This window comes from Cyprinus carpio, chromosome B3, assembly GCF_018340385.1.
Source record: "Cyprinus carpio isolate SPL01 chromosome B3, ASM1834038v1, whole genome shotgun sequence".
Classification (NCBI taxonomy): Eukaryota; Metazoa; Chordata; class Actinopteri; order Cypriniformes; family Cyprinidae; genus Cyprinus; species Cyprinus carpio.
In genome coordinates this window covers 34913246-34931486 of record NC_056599.1, presented here as the reverse complement: position 1 = coordinate 34931486, position 18241 = coordinate 34913246, and the positions used below count along the sequence as shown (strand labels likewise).

Genomic DNA, 18241 nt, shown 5'->3' with positions numbered 1-18241 from the left:
AAAAGACCTTACACATTCTTAATTGTATTGAATATGCACTTTTGTTGTACTGCAAATCTTAAAAGTAGCCTATATATTAAAAAAAAAAATGTGTACTTGTAGATAATTCATTATTAATTAAATAAAAGGCTATGTTAGTAAACTTAAAGTGAGACACTTTCATGACACTTTTAAAAAGTAGACTGTGTAATAATGTTGAAAGAAATGTAAAACAGTAGTTTTAACCATCTTTCCTGGGCTCTGGTTTGATTTAGGACTCTTGGAGAAGCTTGGGCACAACTGAAGAAGAGTCTAGCTGATGAAGCCGAGGTCCATCTCAAGTTCTCCTCAAAGGTGGACAATTCTCAGTTCTCTGTTGTGACATTTCTCAATCGAGGTAATATGAGATCCAGCTGAGAAATCTGCAGTTCGAGCTCACGCATTGCTAGGGAAGATGAAGTATCTGGCCTTTGTTTCATTTCTGTGCTGTACTGAATAGCTTCCCCTCAGAGATGTTATTAGCCGCCTGTATGTAATGAGCTACACAGCTTTCTTCAGTCTGCTGCGATTTGTCTACTTCCACCGCTGTGCTTTCCCGTGTTCACACTAGCGTGCTCCATTTAGCACCAGTGTGGGTGATTAATTGCAGAAAGATGGAGGTGATTCCACAGTCTCATTCCCTCAGACCACGTATGATTTACGGAGACCGCAAAATGAAAAAGCCTCTTTTAAAGAACATAATAAAACAATAATCAATAAAAAACCAAAAACAAAAACAAAAAACAAAAAAACCCAAAAACCTCACAACATAATTCCATACACTGTTCAGTGTTCATGCCCAGATTTGCCATGCAGCTGTGTAACTATGCAGATGATTTTGTCTCCAGCTCCAGAGTGAAGTCGAGAAGCCTTTGCTGACCTTCAGAGGAGACAACTTTAAAAAAGACATGAAGAAATACGACCACCACATCGCTGACCTGAGGAAGCAGCTGGTCAGCCGTTACGCTGCTGTGGAGAAGGTACAAAGTATATTATTTCCGTAGTAAGAGCTCTTTTTGAAATTATGCTAAAGTGCACTTCTTTTTCACGAGGGAACTTTAAGTCTATCCTGATTTTGTCAAGCATGTTTAATTCAAATGTCTTTTTAAGTCTGTGTATTGTCGGTACAAATGGCTTTAAAATGTTTCCCAGAAGCCATTGTGTCAACATGTCTGTTCAAACTTTTGCATGGACAGCAGATGGCTGGATGAGAACACATCAGAGTGATGCCTTGAGTGATTCACTTGTGTTCACTGAACATTAGCACTGACCCCAGGCCACATATCCATCATTCATTTCCAAAGAGAGTTGGCCATTCCTGGTGACATGAGCAACATTGACCATCGGCTATGCAATGAAGTTGAGCACAGTTTAACTGCCTCGCAATACGGCAGCTATCACTGGGAATAAAGACAGTACAGCTCACATGATTCATTGCTTTATCTGATTGTATGCAGCAGAGTGGGAACATATATTAACAATAGCAGTAGCCCCAGCTTCTACTTGGTAGGAAATAGAAAATAACAAAACAGTTAGATGTCTCAATTTAGGGTTGAAAAAAAATTGCAAATCACAGAGAGTGAAAAGAAAATCTCTCAAGTTGACCTTTTGAGATTGATGCTCAGCATTGTTTTCTGATTAGGCACCTATGTTGTACCCTAAGCTAAAGGTTAGTCTTTTTGCTTTGTGTTGTGTTTTTCAGGCACGGAAGGCTCTAGCGGACAGACAGAAGGATCTTGAAGTGAAAACACAGCAGCTTGAGATCAAACTGAGCAACAAAACGGAGGAGGATATTAAGAAAGCCCGACGGAAATCCACACAAGCAGGTCAGAGCATCAGTACAAAGCAGTCCATTAAGCCTGAGCTAATGTTGTCTTACTACACACAATAAACCTGAAGACGCTTTCCTTTGATCCGAGATGTGTTTGAGTTTTAGACAATAGTACAGTAAGATGATATTTAAATGCTTAGTTTTATGATCAAAGCTTTGTAGTTTTTATTGTTTTTATGTTTTTAATCATATAATGCAATACAATGATGAATGAGAGATGTACAAATCAATGTTTCTCAAAAGCCTGACGTATCATACTTAGCTTTAACACAAAATGTATAATCAAGTAAATCTAAGTTCCTTCAGTCAAGACTAACTAATTAAAATCTTTAAAATATAACTAACAAAAAAAAATAAAATATTATGTTTACTTCATAAAAAAACTGTAAAACAAAATCACAGCAACAGCACTTAAAAGGTTCAGCATTTTTACAATTAGCCTTTACTAAAGGGGCTTTTACTTGGTAAAAAAAATTACGGAAAGCATGAAAATTGTGTACAACAGATTTTTCAGCAAAGTTTTTATCATGTTGACAAAGAGAGGACTTAGAAATTTGCGGATCAAATATGACAAAAAGGCTTTATAGGGTTAAGAAGTTCATTAAAAAGCTCACACAAACAAACACAAACCTCAAGTCACAGCCAATTAAAAAGCTCCAACTAACACACTCACACTATCAGAATCCTCAAGTCACAGCCAGTTTGCCAGCTGTCATAACACTGTAACAGACTGCACTGGCAGACAAACTCCTGGCTGCTCCACTGCTCCTCAATAGTCTCTCAATTTTAAAAACTTCCAGTCATTCTCTTCCACTCAGGATGGATTGCAAATGACACGAACCCTCCATAATCTGGCGTCAGTCCTTTCTGTGTTGAGTAAGGAGCTTTCTTTGAGGTGAAATCTTGCACTGGGCGCCATTGTTAGCGTGCGGACACTGTGGAGATGAGACTGTGTTTCTGAGCGAGGGGAGAGAGGCATGACAAACAGGATGGGAGAGAACAGTGCAGGGGATGGAAGAGGACTTTGGCTCAATCCCAGGAGTCTGTGTTTAAGAGGAGCCAGGCTGTATTGGTTCCAGACGGAATTGGGAAAGGCATGGAGCAATGGTCTATTTTTGCAGTGGGAAAATGAGCCTCGTGGGAGCTGACGATCAGCATGCCAAGCCTCTTATTGCTCCGGACGCCTACTGTCAATGACAGATTTGTCCAGAGCTGGACACTCACACACCCGTAATGCAGGAAGATCTGGCAACCCTGGGGTTCACACGGTGGGACGCGACATGGGGGAGAATTCACTCCACCTTCAACCTGTTGGTCTGAGTGACTGGTGCATTATTGAGGACCCTAATGTTGTCTTATTCAGTGCTTATAGACTGACTCCATCAGCACAGAGGACCAAATGACCATGACAGACTCACGCACAGCCACAACACTGAGTGCTTCAGACTATGACGGCACTGTGAGAGAAGTTCCTGCTCCACTATTCAACTTCCCAAACCACAACTTCAATGTGATGTGCATAACAATGCATTCACTTCAAAGTAACAGAAAGTGCCTTGATAATAAGATTTCTGTAGTGTATTTAAAGAGGTTAGTACATGGTATTTTCATTGTTTTAGAGTTTGGGGTTACACTTTATTTTAAGGTGTCCTTGTTACAGTGTAATTATGCATTTAATTACTAAGTAATATTTATAAACAACATGTACTTACAAAATGGTTAGGGTTTGACTTGCATGTAATTATGCATAATTTATTGTTTTTATAATAGTGAGTACATGTAACTTGTGTAACAAGGTTTTCAAATCTGCAAGTGAGAATATTATTATTGATTGATTGATTGACTGCACTTTGAGGTTTTAGGTATGTCAGAGTTTAGTTAACTTTTTATATTTCTTATATATGTTAATACAAAAATTTGTCAATTTAATCTTTTTTCTTTTATTTTTCACTATTAACTTGCTTATTAGCATGCACATTACTAGTATATTGGTTAATTATTAGTACTTATAACACACATATTAATGTCTTATTCTGCATGACCATATTTTAGATCCCTTAACCAGACCCCATGAACTAAACAACTACTGTACTAATAATAAGCAGCAAATTAGGAGTTTATCAAAGCAAAAGTCATAGTTAGTGATTAGTTAATAAGGAGAAGTGGTCTCATTTATATCGTCTCACTCTGTGTGAATGGGGCTTTATACATGACCCTTTAGATTTTAGGAAGGGTGTCTCTTGCAAAGGGATGATTATATTTAGGGGTCTGCAAAACCTCACTTTAGACTTACACTAAATGAGCAACCTGCTAAAAACCAGAATAATATGGAGTATTTTTTTTTTTTCAACCAGCAAGCAACATCCTATTAACCACCCAGAAATATTAGCAAAGCACAGTAATGCGAGGCAACACGCTGGCAGCCAGCCACAACACTCTAGCACAAATTAAAGAAGGCAATGTAAAAGCCTATTATATATTATTGAACTCATTTGTTATTGATTATAATCACCCCGTTACAGTAAGCCATGTGATAATCGCGCTGTAAGATATCAGTGTCAAATGGTGTTTTAGACTCCGTCAGCTTTGATTTTCTTTGTTTGCAGAGATCTTTTCCAGTGCTTGACTGCAGGAGATTGTTTTTAATTGTGCTGCTGCCAAGAGCTTTACAGTTTTTTCCTCTGCAGCTGAGCTCAGTAGAAAAACCCTGTATGATGTTATCTGTGTCTCTCTCTTTCTCAAACTCCCACGCGCTATAAATCAGCGGCCAAACATTACGCATGGCTCAAACGCCGTTTTCCTTAAATAATCATGACGGCTCAAATCACTAATGCAAATGTCTTTAAAGCCTGGGTCTCATTTACATATAGATGGAGCGATCTGTTTCTTTTTTCGTCCAAGATGTCGATATTTTTTCTGCCTCCCTTTGCCTCAGTTTACATTTAATTTAGCATGTAATTGTAAAGGCCAATAGTGCAGTTTGGGAACTGCTTTTCCTGGTAAACAGCTCGAGTTTAAATGATACCCTGTGATTATTGTGTTAAAGAAGGGACTACAAATAGTAATAAGCGAGTTAAGACTGACCCCTGCTGGTAAAGGCAATCACTGATTAAATAAGAAAATATTAAATAAAACTAAAATAAAATCAGTATCTTTCACTAGTTTACCAGTAAAAATATCCAAATATCTTAATAACACGGTTTATTTATTCAGTTGAGAAGCAAAACTGCTCGTTTCACTATAAAGACAAGCTTGATTTAAAAAATGTGTTTATATATATATATATATATATATATATATATATAATATATATATTCATATATATATATATATATATATATATAAAACCATATTGAATGATCATCTGATCGCATGAAGTATGCAGTGTATACTTCAGAAAGAATTGCTAAAATTTATTTTGAAATGCTCAAGACTTCAAGTTTAAGATGAAATCAAATGCTTTAGAAATCTAGGTTTGCATTGTCTTGTTCCATTGGCAGATTTTTCCCCCACTTGGTTTAAGCATTAACCACACTACATTTTCTTTTTCAATTTAATATTTTTTGTAACTGCATGTATGATTGTAATGACGTCTCTATGTTTTATGTGAACAGGTGATGATCTGATGCGCTGTGTGGACCTTTACAATCAGGGTCAGTCAAAGTGGTTTGAGGAGATGGTCACCACGAGCCTGGTAATTATTTCTATTATTTTATTAATAATTATTTTCTAGTCTCTCTATAGACTAAACTATAGTTTCCTTGTGCAAAATTACACATTATGCATATTCATAATGCAGAGATATATGAATTCTCTTAATGATTCCTCTGTTTGAGGCTCATTTATCTTTTCGATAAATATATTATCATAACAGCCCTTTTATTAATATTTTTATTACTTACCTTTTAATCATGGTAAAACTGTAATGCACAAATTTGAGTTGCTTTTAGCTTTTACAAAGTGGCTGCAACGGCAATATGGGAAAGACACACTAATGTTACAAAAACTATAATAGCAGTAAATAAAGCTAATTCCGAGTTCTGCATTTTCCCTCCTTATAGAATTTACATTTTTTAATAAAGAGTTGTAAGCATGAACTATGCAAACCAGCTCTAAGATCATTCATCAAAGAGTTTGATTTAAATGAAAAAAAAAAAAGAGTCAGCAATGAACTACAAATCCCATAAAGCACTGCAAATGTCATACTATACTGATCATTATAAAACTGTTGGCTGACAGTTGTTTATTATTAGTATAAAACCATATATATTAAGGTTTTGATTTACAGAAATGATGTACAGGTTTCTGCTAACATCCTCTTTTCTGATTGGTGGAGCTTGGTGGAGGATTGTGGGTAGTGTAGTTCTTTAGAGGGAGTTTAGAAACATGATTCAGTATTCTGAAAATGAAATGAAATATTATGACTTCTGTATCATTGCTTAATCTCTGTGCTCATGATAGTTCTGTCTTGAAAGGTTTATACTGTATTAGGAATAATGAATTTCACCATGAAGAACATATGCAGGCTGATCTTAGGTGTGTGATCGTCTGTGTTTGTGCTCTGAAGGAGTTGGAGAGGTTGGAGGTGGAGCGGGTGGAGACGATACAGCAGCTTCTGCGTCAGTACACCACACTGCGGCATGAGACGGACATGTTCAACCAAAGTGTGAGTAACAGCAGTGTTCCAGCTGAACCCAAACTTTGCTCCATATTCAGATATGATCTGCAGCTATCAATGTGAATGTGATTTTTTTTTTCTTCTGTGCAATAGGTTTGATTTTTTTTTATATTAAGCAAATACATTCATGAACTTATAAGGGTCTGAATACTTTTTATAATTAAGAGATACAAAGTAAAAAAAATAAAGCAAATAAATAAATAAATAAGTGGAAACCGTTATTATACAAGCTACCTCAGCAAGTAACTCTTGTAAATCCAAATGGCTCCATTTCTCTGTATTTGTGCTTGTCAAGATAATCTTCAGATAATGGGTGGATTTCGGTTACATAATGATTTGCTAAATCAGAAGTTAAAAGACACATTACAAATCCGCACAGCTCGTGTTTCAGGGCAAACAGAGTGTAAACACCTGCTCCAGAGCCCTCGGGGTGTGCTAGTGAAAGCTGCTGTCTTCACAGGAGACTAGCTGCCAGCGCTCGCAACTTCAGAGTAACACTCACCAGAAGTCTGAGTGTGTTTAACAGATGGATCTCAAACTGGATCTCAGCCTTAATGGACATGTTTCCTGTGACACGCAATGAAGCCGCCAAAGTACTATGTGGCTTTATATATATATATATATATGGCGACACATTTTTTCATTTCAATCCAAAAACATGATTTGAAAGAAAAGTGTCAAATGATTTATTGCATTCCTCGCTGAATAAAAAAAAAAATAAATTCCCCCAAAAAAAACAAAGTAAAGTGTACAATACAACCAACCAGTGTTTGTGGTAGGAAAAATCTTCGAATCTTTTCTGATTTGTCTCGTTTCTTAGACGATGGAGCCGGTGGACCAGCTCCTGCAGAGTGTGGATCCTGCCAAAGACAGAGAGCTCTGGGTGAAGGAACACAAGACGGGGGATCTGAGACCTGTGGACATGGACATCTAGACAAAACACACACACACACACACACATTATACTATATGAATCTACCTGCATGCCTGTCTACCTGAGTACTTCAACCTCTCAGCCAAAGCCATACAGGTATCACCCCTTGAAACACTGCTTGTTTTGTGGATTTCCACTGAAAATATTAGATAATTACAAACTCATAGCTTTATAGACGATTTTTTTAATGTCATGTGGAACGAGTGGCGAGAAAGGACAGCAGCACAGCAGGCGCATTATGATACCGAGTAGCCATCCATATAATCCTGCATGTCCTCTGAATAAGATGCTACTTAAGACTTCCCGGTATGTTTATTATACATTAACATGATTCAAGTAGTCGAGGCACCATTGATATAGATCTGAACAAACACTGTACAGTAAAACACCTCTTTGTGTATTTGCCGCAGTGGATGCCTGTTAAACAAATTTCATCCAATCAATTTTGTTGATCTTTTTGGTGTACGTACATTGAACTACACAGCTATAGATATTTACAGTTGCCTGGACTAAATTGTGAGTCAAACGTGTAAACCAACAGCTTCGGGATGCCACAAACTTCAAAAATGATTAATCCTTAACAGAAATGACCAGCATCAAAGTTAAGGGGGCAGGGGGGGATGGGTTAAAGCATATCATTCTTTGGTATTGTTAAATCTGTGTTGTATTTAAAAAAAGTAAAGGAATGCAGTGGAAAGTTTTTAATGCTATTTTCACAAACTCCACATAAACTGCTGGCGAATCAACAGCCTTCCTTATGAGAGAGGGGTCAGATTGCATCGTTTAGGGATGGAATTGCTATATTTTCCTATTTCTGCAGATTTATTTTACAGAAAAGCATGTTTTGTCTAGATGTAGGACTAGTTGTGTATGGTTAATGGACGTTTAAGTTGAGTGGTGCTGGTTAGTCCATTGATTGTGTTCATGGAAGACGTGTCAACTAGCCAGGACTCGATAGCAAAGGCATATAATTTTTCCCAGTTGAAGCCAAGAAATCCCCTTATGCAGCCAGATATACTCTGCTGGCGTCGAAATTTCTTCTGTAGGTTGATCTAAAGCAGTTTATAGACTGTTTCTTAATGGTGAGATTATATGGTTCTGCTGTAGAATCCGGGTGTCAATCAAAGGTGGATCCGATGTGAATTCTAATGATTTGTGTTGTAATGTACACCTTTTAGTGCCTAAAGGTTAATTGCCTTGGAATGTTCACAATCTATTGTGTTAAGTGTTTGTACATAATTGTAAATATGTGCGTGGCGTTTTTTTTGTCCGTATTTGTTGTCAGGCTCATCCTGCATCATGCTCATCTCTCTGTAGTCTTCGTCGTATAGTATGTTTTAAAAGATACGTAAACATTTGACTGATGGATGCCACCGTTTTCTGCTGAATGCACGTTGTCATAGGCAGCTAGTTATCACACTGTTTGACCCGAAACAGCTCGAATACTGGAAGATAGATGAAACCTTGCAGTTTTCAAAACTTTATACAGTGATTTGATATATTTATATGGCACAGGAAGTCAAAGCACACTTTGGGAAATGAAAATATCTGTGCTTTCATTCAAATTCCTACCAGATTTGTATTTATTTTTACTATCAGTCAGTATGGGAAGAAAAACGTTAGTGGTTAGAGTTAGATAAATATGTTGCCCAATAAAAACAAGCATGGAATTAGTGTAAAAATAAATAAAAATTCAACTAAACTCAAGCACACCAGAAATACAGTACATGATTTGGATCACAAGTGCTCAGCTGAAAACATTGTCAAATGCACATTAGCATGTCCGATAATGTGAAAGTAAATCTAAAATTTATAAGGAAAAATGCTGTACCATGAAAGGTAATGCATTCAGGTTATTATTTACTTTTTTATTTGGAAGTTACTCTCTTTTCACCGTATATGGGGTATGACTGGTTTACATTTGCTGTTTAGCATGTAACAAGTTTTACTATACTGCATTGCCCAAGCTATTCTAGAACTACATGTTGCAGAAATTGTATTGAAACTTGATGTCAATGGTGTGCATTATGTGTATTCTGAAGAACCGTTCAGTTGAATGTCTGTGTTCCAAACTAGATCTTTTATATATATATATAATATTGTAAATGTTGATTTATTTGCTCTCAACTTAATAGTTTTCATTGATAATATTCATTTATCAACATGTTTATGAAGATATGATGTTTGTTGAATTTGCCCAGGAAATGACTACATTGTCTATAATAATAATAATAAAAAAGAACTCTAATTGTTTATCACCATTGAGTTTTTTTTTTTAAACTACATTAGCATGTAGCATTTACATGTAAGCGGACAGCTTCAGGATGCCATATAGATTCAGAGATCTGAAAAATAATTTATCCTTAGCAGAAATGACCAGCATCAAAGTTATGAGGAGGAGAAAAATTTAAAGCATTTCACTGTTCAGTGGGTATATTGTTGAATCTGTACTGTATTCGAAAAAAGTAATTTTTTTGCTCATCTGCCACATGTTGCTTCAGTTCCATTTTATTTTATTTTATTTTATTTTATTTTATTTTATTTTATTTTATTTTATTTTATTTTATTTTATTTTATTTTATTTTATGCCATTGTCTTAATGAGCCTTCAGTTCAGTATTTTTTATTTTTTTTTCTGTGAAAAAAAATTAATCAAAACAAAAGCATGCACTTCCCTGGAAAAACTCTCAAACAGGGTGCTCAACAAAAAAAAAAAAAAAAAAAAAAAAAAAAAAAAAAAAAATATCTATGTGATACTATCTTTCTGATGTCTATTAAATAATTGTATTTTTGGAGCCCAGGTGTGCCAACTTTTTTCTATTTTCAAGGTTATTTTATTTCTAAGCCAATCACTCGAGTCCCCCAAAAACTGGTCAATGAAAAAATGTCTACCATAATAAGGAAGTTTTTATATGTTGCTAAAATGTTGTATTTCTTCAGAATATAAGCCAACCCTAAAATACACTCTAAAAAATGCTGGGTTAAATACAACCCAGCACTAGGTAAAATATGGATAAACCGAGCGATTGGGTTGTTTTTGACCCAGCGGTTGGGTTACTGCCCAGAAGGTTGGGTTAAACATTTAACCCAACTGTTGGTTGAAAACAATCCAATCGCTGGGTTTGTCCATATTTAACCCAGCATTTTTTAGCTGTTAATGGAGAAAGAAGATTTTTATGCATGCTGAGTGTATCCTAACTTCTGCAGCTAACCACCCAAACCTTGAACCCCTGCTTCATAACAATGGCATACTAAACCAAAAGCCCATATTTCCATAAAAAGACTTCTTTCATGTCATTTTAATACAACACTTATACTTCTAATAATAATGATACTCTTAAGTGACCTTTTAGCCGCTGTTTTCCACTGTGTCAAAAGCAGCCATGCTGCAGAGCTCTGCCCATTGTTTTGCAGCTCACTGTCCCACTGCTGAAACCAGGCCATGCATTATCCTGAGCCAAAGACGGCTTTTAGAAAAGAAAGAGGTAAGCCCCTATGTTTCAGGCTTGTCCTTAGAGCTTTGGCCGTAAGCAGCGTCAACATGATAAAGATACACTTGGGGTGAGAGCCCTTTCTAGTATTCAAGTTTAGTAAGTCTAAACTTGCTTAGAGACTCAAGACTCTAATCTCACTCTGAACTCAATCAGATAATTAAAGGTCCAGATAAATATACATTTTGAGACAGCTATTTTTTGTGTGATAATATTGTGCACAAAAGTAGGTCAGTAACTTTCTGAACAAAAAATGGTTGTTATATGATATAACCAATTACTTGCTCTAAAAAATCAGCTCAAAAATATGAAGAGTTTATTTGCAAAAACAGATAACTTTCAAAAAGCATGTTTTTTTCTTATGTTATGTTTTTATAGTGCTTTATTGTGTTAGTTAGCTGTATTTTTGAGTTATTTTTTTTATCTAATCAAAATAACCCAACTGCAGTTTGATTGAAATTAATTGGAATGCATGATGAAAAAACATGATTATTGAAAACTGTTAAATTGATTTGATCTGATTTTGCAAATGAGCCCTTCATATATTTATATACAGTATACTGAATTGACTGAAAAAAAGAACATGAACAATGTGTTGACTATACTCATCTAAAACATCAGGTTGCTAAATTATAATAGAAATACACGGACAGAAACCACAGTCAATTAGGACCGGCTTGTACATGGTTATTTTAACAGTAATCTTTGATCTGAAATGGGCTGAAAACAAGTTTTTTTAATGGCTAATTGCCATTGGTGGATTGATCAGTAATGACATAGATTTATAAACGTTTAATATGTATTCCTAAATTTTCACATAAAAATTCTCTAAAATTCTCATCACCATTTCTACACATCCTAAGAAACACAGTACAAGAAATTTACTCTTTAAAAATTCTCCAGACACCTGCTAAGCAGATGGTTTCGGAGTCTGATGAATGCATGTTGAGCGCTTAAACCACCTTAACCCTGAAGGGATCTAAAAGAGGAGAGCCACTGGACCCTGTGGATTTGTCTTACCCGACCTTCAGATCCTAAGAGGATTGAGCAGAGAGTTGGACTGTTAACACGAGCCTAATTCGATTGGACCTCTTATTCTAAAAGCAATCGAAATAGCAGTGAGGCCCTTCAGGTAGAAGTGCTGATGGTCCAGAACACAAGACTTGTATGTGTTACAAGAAAATCTATGTTTGTCTGCTTCATGGCTCTTGACATGTGTATGGATAGAATGTCTCCAGAGTGTGGCCTGGAGAAGCAGTCTGGATCGTGTAGGTTTAGTGTCAAATGAATAGAAATCAGTCTCATGGGAATGTGGCCATTAATGCTTCTTCTCCTTAAGTTTTTCCTGAATCTTCTTTGGCTCGTCGAACTGTATCAACCTCAAGATGTCTTTGTTTTCCATGACGCCCTGAATGAATTCCCCCTCTCCAATCTTATCTGTGAAGACAATTGAGAAGTTGCATGGATTATTAGAACATGGCATGATTTGTGTAGACTACAGCAATGGCACATTGAGTTATTACCATCTTCCTTCTTTCCGAAAAAGTTCCAGATTTTGTCCGCTCGCTTTTCTGGCGTGTCCTCACCTTCCGGAAGGTTTTTCTGGTCTTCGATGGGAATCATGTTGAATATTGACTGTTACCAGTAGAATGCAAAATATTACAACTCTGTCATTCTTAACCTATCAACTAACAAATGGCATATCGAAAACTACTGGCATCGGCCTTGTTTAAGTGATTGAGAGTTGTATTATCAGGTGGTGTAATCTAGCTACTTGATCCATCTGGTTTTAACTGTTGGACTACATACTACTACTAAATACCATGAGAAATGAATGCAAACAAACCCATTTAACGAACTTCAGTCTTGCACACTTGCCATACTCAATCAACAGAAAATGCAGGATGTGCCAATTATGAGCGATACTCACCCGTACAATCTCCTGCACCTCGTTTTTACTGATGGTCCCATTGCCGTCTACGTCGTACAGAGCGAACGCCCATTCCAGTTTGCGCATGGTCTTGCCTGATGAGGTAAGGTGAAGCGCCACAATGTACTCCTTAAAGTCCAAGGTGCCGTCGGCATTAGTGTCAAAGCTGCGGAAGACGTGCCGAGCGTAAGCGGTAGGGTCAGCATCTGGAAAGAAACTGGCATAGATGCCCTCGAACTGTTCCTTGGTGATGCGTCCGGTGGGACACTCTTTGAGGAAGGTGGCGTACCATGCGCAGAGCTCTTCCTCGGTGTATCTGGTGTTCAGCTTCAGGTCATCCAGAATCTCTTTGGACAAAGCGCCGCTCTTGGTGTTCCCCATATTCCCAAGCAGCACAAGCGGGTCAAAGGGGCAGATTTGCTGAGTTTCCTTCTGCTTTCACCCACCCTCCTCTCTTGTATCACGTTATGTCTGCTTTTGCCGTTTCTTTCTCTGACCAGACAACGGGATGGCGATGTGTTGAGTGCTGTCGCTGGCCCCTCTTTGGGCTTGGCTCCCCCTGACAACTCCTCTAAGTGCTGAATGGGATTATCTATATCTCTATTTAAATCCAGACAGGCTTTCTGAAAGATTAGTTCATTACGTCACACTACTTCTGATGAGTGCTGCATTATGTTGATTTGCTCCTTCACAACAGGGTCTTACAATACGAGGATAGCAAACAGAACTCTGCCCTTTGCTACTGAATGACCTGTGTCATCAAGTGAGATAAGCAACACGATTAGCGTCACTCAAAGTGTGGGATGGGTGCGCTTTACATTGGGGGTTCATATTCCAGTAAGACCCAGCAGCTTACACGACCATCTGCTGTTACTTTAAATGGACTAGGTAATTAACAGGAAAATCAAAAACCCGTATTTATAAATATGAAAACAACAAAAACATACATAAACATAAACATTGAACAGTCTGGTGGGTCATGTTATAGAATGGTGTGAGTCTCTTTAAGAAACACTGTTTTTGGGCTTTGACATCTGGCATCACACGTCATCATTTCTAGGTCCAAATGCAAATCAGATGCCAAATGCAAACAACAAACTGTGCTAATGTACACTCACAGTGTGCTCTAATACTACTGAACAATAACCGAAATCTCAGTTAGCCAGATTTATCTTTTAAGAATTGTTAAAATATTGGTGTCAAGGACATCATGAGCCTGGAGACTGTTGTGAGTTTTGTAAAGCTTATCTTAAATGTGTGCTATAAATAATTAGTGGTCATAAACGACTGTTTGGAATTCTCAATTGAAACAAGTAGAGACTTGGTCCCAGAAATGGTATTCCTTTATACTGTATGTCATGACTTAACAAGTCGATAGAGACTCGAAATCAAGTCATGGGGGCTTTTTTAGCTTGTTTGTTTTTGGAATGCCCCATGTGTTTCAACTATGGTTGTTGCATTTATTTATTTATTTTATTTATTTATTTTTTTGCCTATCCATCTGAGCAGTTTTGGACGTTTTGGACCTTAAGCTTTGGTTTCATTTGACACCCATCCATCAAATGACCTCTCTTGTCGGTCATGACCTGTCAGTGACCCTTACCCTTACTTAAAGGGATACTCCACCCCAAAATGAAAATTTTGTCATTAGTCACTTACCCCCATGTCGTTACAAACCCGTAAAAACTCTGTTTGTCTTCGGAACACAATTTAAGAAATTTGGGTAAAAACCGGGAGGCCTGTGACTGTCCCATAGACTGACAAGTAAATAACAGTCTCAAGGTCCATAAAAGGTATGAAAGTCGTCATCAGAATACTCCATCTGCCATCAGACATGCAATCTGGGTTATATAAAGCAACGGGAACACTTTTTGTAAGCACAGCCTCGTCTGTGTCTCTCCATATCACCGTATGCTGCATATGCTCTTCTGTATCATCCACGCCACAAGGATGCGCTGTTTTCTTTCAAATCAAAGCTAAAAACATGTAGAAACAGTGCATCCTTGTGGTGTGGATGATGCAGAAGAGCATACGCAGCATACGCTGATATGGAGAGACACAGAGGAGACCGTTGACAAAGGAATTGTTGAATAAAGTTGTTATTTTTGATTTCTTCACTTACAAAAAGTGTTCCAGTCGCTTCATATAACCCAGATTGCACGTCTGATGACAGATGGAGTATTCTGATGACGACTTTAATACCTTTTATGGACCTTGACACTGTTATTTATTTGGCAGTCTATGGGACAGTCACAGGCCTCCCGGTTTTCATCCAAAATATCTTAAATTGTGTTCCGAAGACGAACGGAGCTTTTATGGGTTTGGAACGATATGGGAGTAAGTGATTAATGACAAAATTAGAATTTTGGAGTGGAGTATCCCTTTAATTGAGTTGCTTCTTGATCATAATAGTAAATCGATTCCATGCACTCTTAAAAATAAGCTTCTTTATAAGCCCCTATGGTTCCATGAAGAACCTTTAATAACATCCATGGAATCTTTCCGTTCCAAAAAAGGTTCTTTAGTGGGAAAAAGTGGATCTTTTAAGAACGTTTTACTGAAAGATTCTTTGGGGAGCCAAAACTGGTTCTTCTATGGCAGGGGTATCCAGTCCTGCTCCTGGAGGCCCAATGCCCTGTAGAGTTTTTAGTTAATCAAGGTCTTATTAGAAGGCAGGTGTGTTGTGGAAATTTGAAGCTGCAGGACAGTGGCCCCCCAGGACCGTGTTTGGACACCCCTGTTCTATGTCAACCCCTTTTATTTTTAAGAATGTACATCCTTGGCTGGTTATGCTGAGACAGTATGGCAAAACTAACAGGATTCGAGTTAATATTACACCACATCTGCAGCTAGCAGAGAAGCTGTCTGCACTGGAAGCAGCTGTAGCGGTGCAATGCAGTTCCATTTAGTTTATCTTAGGATTCATCCTGAGTTTATGAGGCATTTTGTTCCATTCAGTTGTGCCAGGCTTTAAACGCAAGGGTGTGAATGCTCAGTTACTCTGTGCTTCCTGCCTTGAGTGGGGTTCAGTGAGGAGAGTTTCCTTTAGTAGTATCAGTGGCATGACTTTTGTATATTTATGATAGACAGGCATACTGGATTTTGCAATCCTGTCCTAAAGTGTCATGTCAATTAGTGTTACTTTTTTGAATTTGATGCAGTTTATTGTGATGTGTGTGTTAGGGTTGTTGTGCTTTGGTTTGTTTGGTGAACAGCCTGAGCTACTGACAGCTCTGACCTCATTAGCACACATTGCCTATTTGTGTTTCCTCAAGTCACTGGAGTTCAGTACTGCTTTGTTAACCAGCTTATGACTGACAACAGATCTGCCAGCCAAGAAAGGGAAACTGATCTTAGTGAAAGTGTCTGCTGTGCTTTGATTCTTACCTTTTTATTTAGTATCATTAGAATTAGCCTTAATGTTTGTTTGTTTGTTTTCTGAATAATTAATTTTTTTTCTGACTGTTTTTCACTCTTTTTTTCTGCATTTAGCAACAGTACTGCGCTACATGGAATTCCAAAAAACAATGTATACGTAACAATGGATTCCTAACTATTGCCCATTCCTGTTGCTTTTCCCCTATTTGCCATCATTCAAATAAGCAAGTTGAGCGCAAAATCATAACATATGTTGAGTCGATATTGCTCCAGCAATAAAAAGCAATGCTGAAATGCAAAATTGCAGCAACTCTGAATCCTAAAAACTAATGTAATGTATGTATGAAATACAGTATATTGTCATATGAAGTACAAACATACTGTATATGAAACCTATTGGAAGTTGGTATATATTAACACCAAGCACATACCTACTGTATGACTGTTGCACTGCCTGGGCCTGGACTGGTCATATCTAGGCCACACAGTCTCATCTAATAAACATATTATTTATCACCAGTCAAGTAGCCAGCCAAAGCCTGCAAAAGAGTTTGAAGATAGATGTCCTTTGAGCTCTTGATTATTAAGGGATAACTGTTTTTCTTTTTCATATGAGCTCTGCGGCTTTAACAGGATTATCTAATGTTGACATTGTGATTTCAAAATTACTACTGAAACATTTGACATTTTACATGATATGCAGGTAAGGATTACATAAAGCAGGTTTATGTTTTAGCTTCCCTTTTCCAGGACGTTACAGCAAAACCGCAATCAAGTGGGCAGCGTGGTCCTGATTGCAATCTCTGCTCATGCACTTTAACATTCAACCTCATGCACAGATATTGAAGGATTAGTTCTGAAATGAATGTATGAAGTGCAACGTACAGTAAGAATTAAACTGGCTCGTCACAAAAATAGTTTGGACATTTAAAAATAAAACCAAATCTGCTGTGGTGTTTGACTCAGCAACAGTTTGCTTTAATTTTGCTCATTGTTCTGCTTTACACATGTCTCATTACTTTGATAATTATATTTGGTTGTTTTGCACATTTTAATGAGCATGTCATTTTAAAGTCAAAATTAAAATCCTTGCAAAAGTTCAATGCAATGCACCTCAAGCATATAATACATGTAATAAGGCAAGGACAAGGTTTCAGCCTCTACCATATTATGTATGGCAATGAATGTAGTGAGTTGTTTGTATATAAAGGTTAAGTATGTCCTGTAAGGTCATAGTCCTCATCAGATGTCAGATAATCTTCTTTGCATCTGAAACTCCTTTTAAAAGATGTTTGTGGATCTGTCCCCTGTGTGTTTTTTTTTTTTTTTTTTTTTTTTTTTGAAATATATATTTGTGTATTTTAATGTGTATATTACATACATTACATTTTTTATATTACATTTAATTTGTATTTTAGTGATTTAATATGTATGTTACATTTAATTTGTATATTATTATTATTATTATTATTATTATGGATTTCAAGAAACACTTTATAGAGGTGGCCTGATTTAAAAAATAATAATAAAAAAAAAGGTATAAGTAATAAAATATTACATTCTGTAAAATGAATATCTCTTTGACAAAGCATGAAATATCCAGAAACAGATAAACCTCTGGATTCCATATTACATAAACATCCACCACTGTTCTTTGAAATTATGAGCCTTAATCCAGTCCTGACATTTCCTGTTCAACGGCACCTCGGAGAGAAAAAAAAAGTAATTTCCTTTTTTTCCCCTACATTTCCAATCTTTATCCTCTAGTAGGATGCATCCTTGTCACCTGTTCATATGAAATGGCATTGGAGGCAAAAACCTAAATGTAATTATTATAGCCTACTGTATTGTATTTAAAAAAAAAAAAAAATTATGTTATCACTTACTCACCTACATGACTTCTTTGGAACATAAAAGCAAAGATTCAGCAGAATGTTCATGCTGCATTTGTTGAGGAGTGAATGAACATTAAGTGCTGTCAA

At 36.9% G+C, this 18241-nt stretch overlaps 2 protein-coding genes across 4 annotated transcripts in view; one reads left to right on the top strand and one right to left on the bottom strand.

Annotated features, from left to right (window-relative positions):
* Window positions 1–9714, top strand: part of gas7a (growth arrest-specific 7a) — a 30531-nt gene extending 20817 nt beyond the window's left edge. For both annotated transcript variants that reach the window (XM_042721318.1, XM_042721317.1), the window contains 6 exons: window positions 255–333; window positions 867–998; window positions 1721–1844; window positions 5464–5543; window positions 6417–6515; window positions 7348–9714. In XM_042721318.1, the coding sequence (XP_042577252.1) occupies window positions 255–333; window positions 867–998; window positions 1721–1844; window positions 5464–5543; window positions 6417–6515; window positions 7348–7461 (628 nt within the window). In that variant the 3' untranslated portion in view covers window positions 7462–9714. The remainder of the gene's footprint in view (window positions 1–254; window positions 334–866; window positions 999–1720; window positions 1845–5463; window positions 5544–6416; window positions 6516–7347) is intronic.
* Window positions 9715–11728: 2014 nt separating this feature from the next.
* On the bottom strand, window positions 11729–13571 carry LOC109092468 (recoverin-like). Of its 2 annotated transcripts, none has more exons than XM_042721341.1 (3): window positions 12882–13571; window positions 12475–12558; window positions 11729–12388 (listed from the first exon to the last, which is right to left on the bottom strand). In XM_042721341.1, exons 1-3 carry the CDS (start codon window positions 13260–13262, stop codon window positions 12332–12334), a joined length of 522 nt encoding a protein of 173 aa, XP_042577275.1. In that variant the 5' UTR covers window positions 13263–13571; the 3' UTR covers window positions 11729–12331. The 2 variants fall into 2 exon arrangements, with proteins under 2 accessions (XP_042577275.1, XP_018961811.1); XM_019106266.2 differs by having other exon boundaries at window positions 12475–12586; window positions 12882–13547.
* Window positions 13572–18241: the final 4670 nt, after the last annotated feature.

What these genes read in the sequence shown, in the direction of transcription:
- LOC109092468 (XM_019106266.2), bottom strand. Translation starts at nt 13,262, where the DNA reads ATGGGGAACACCAAGAGCGGCGCTTTGTCCAAAGAGATTCTGGATGAC. An exon ending in AGGTGCAGGAGATTGTACGG is followed by an intron (nt 12,587 to 12,881) that starts GTGAGTATCGCT and finishes TACTGGTAACAG; the next exon opens with TCAATATTCAACATGATTCC. An exon ending in TTTCGGAAAGAAGGAAGATG is followed by an intron (nt 12,389 to 12,474) that starts GTAATAACTCAA and finishes TTGTCTTCACAG; the next exon opens with ATAAGATTGGAGAGGGGGAA.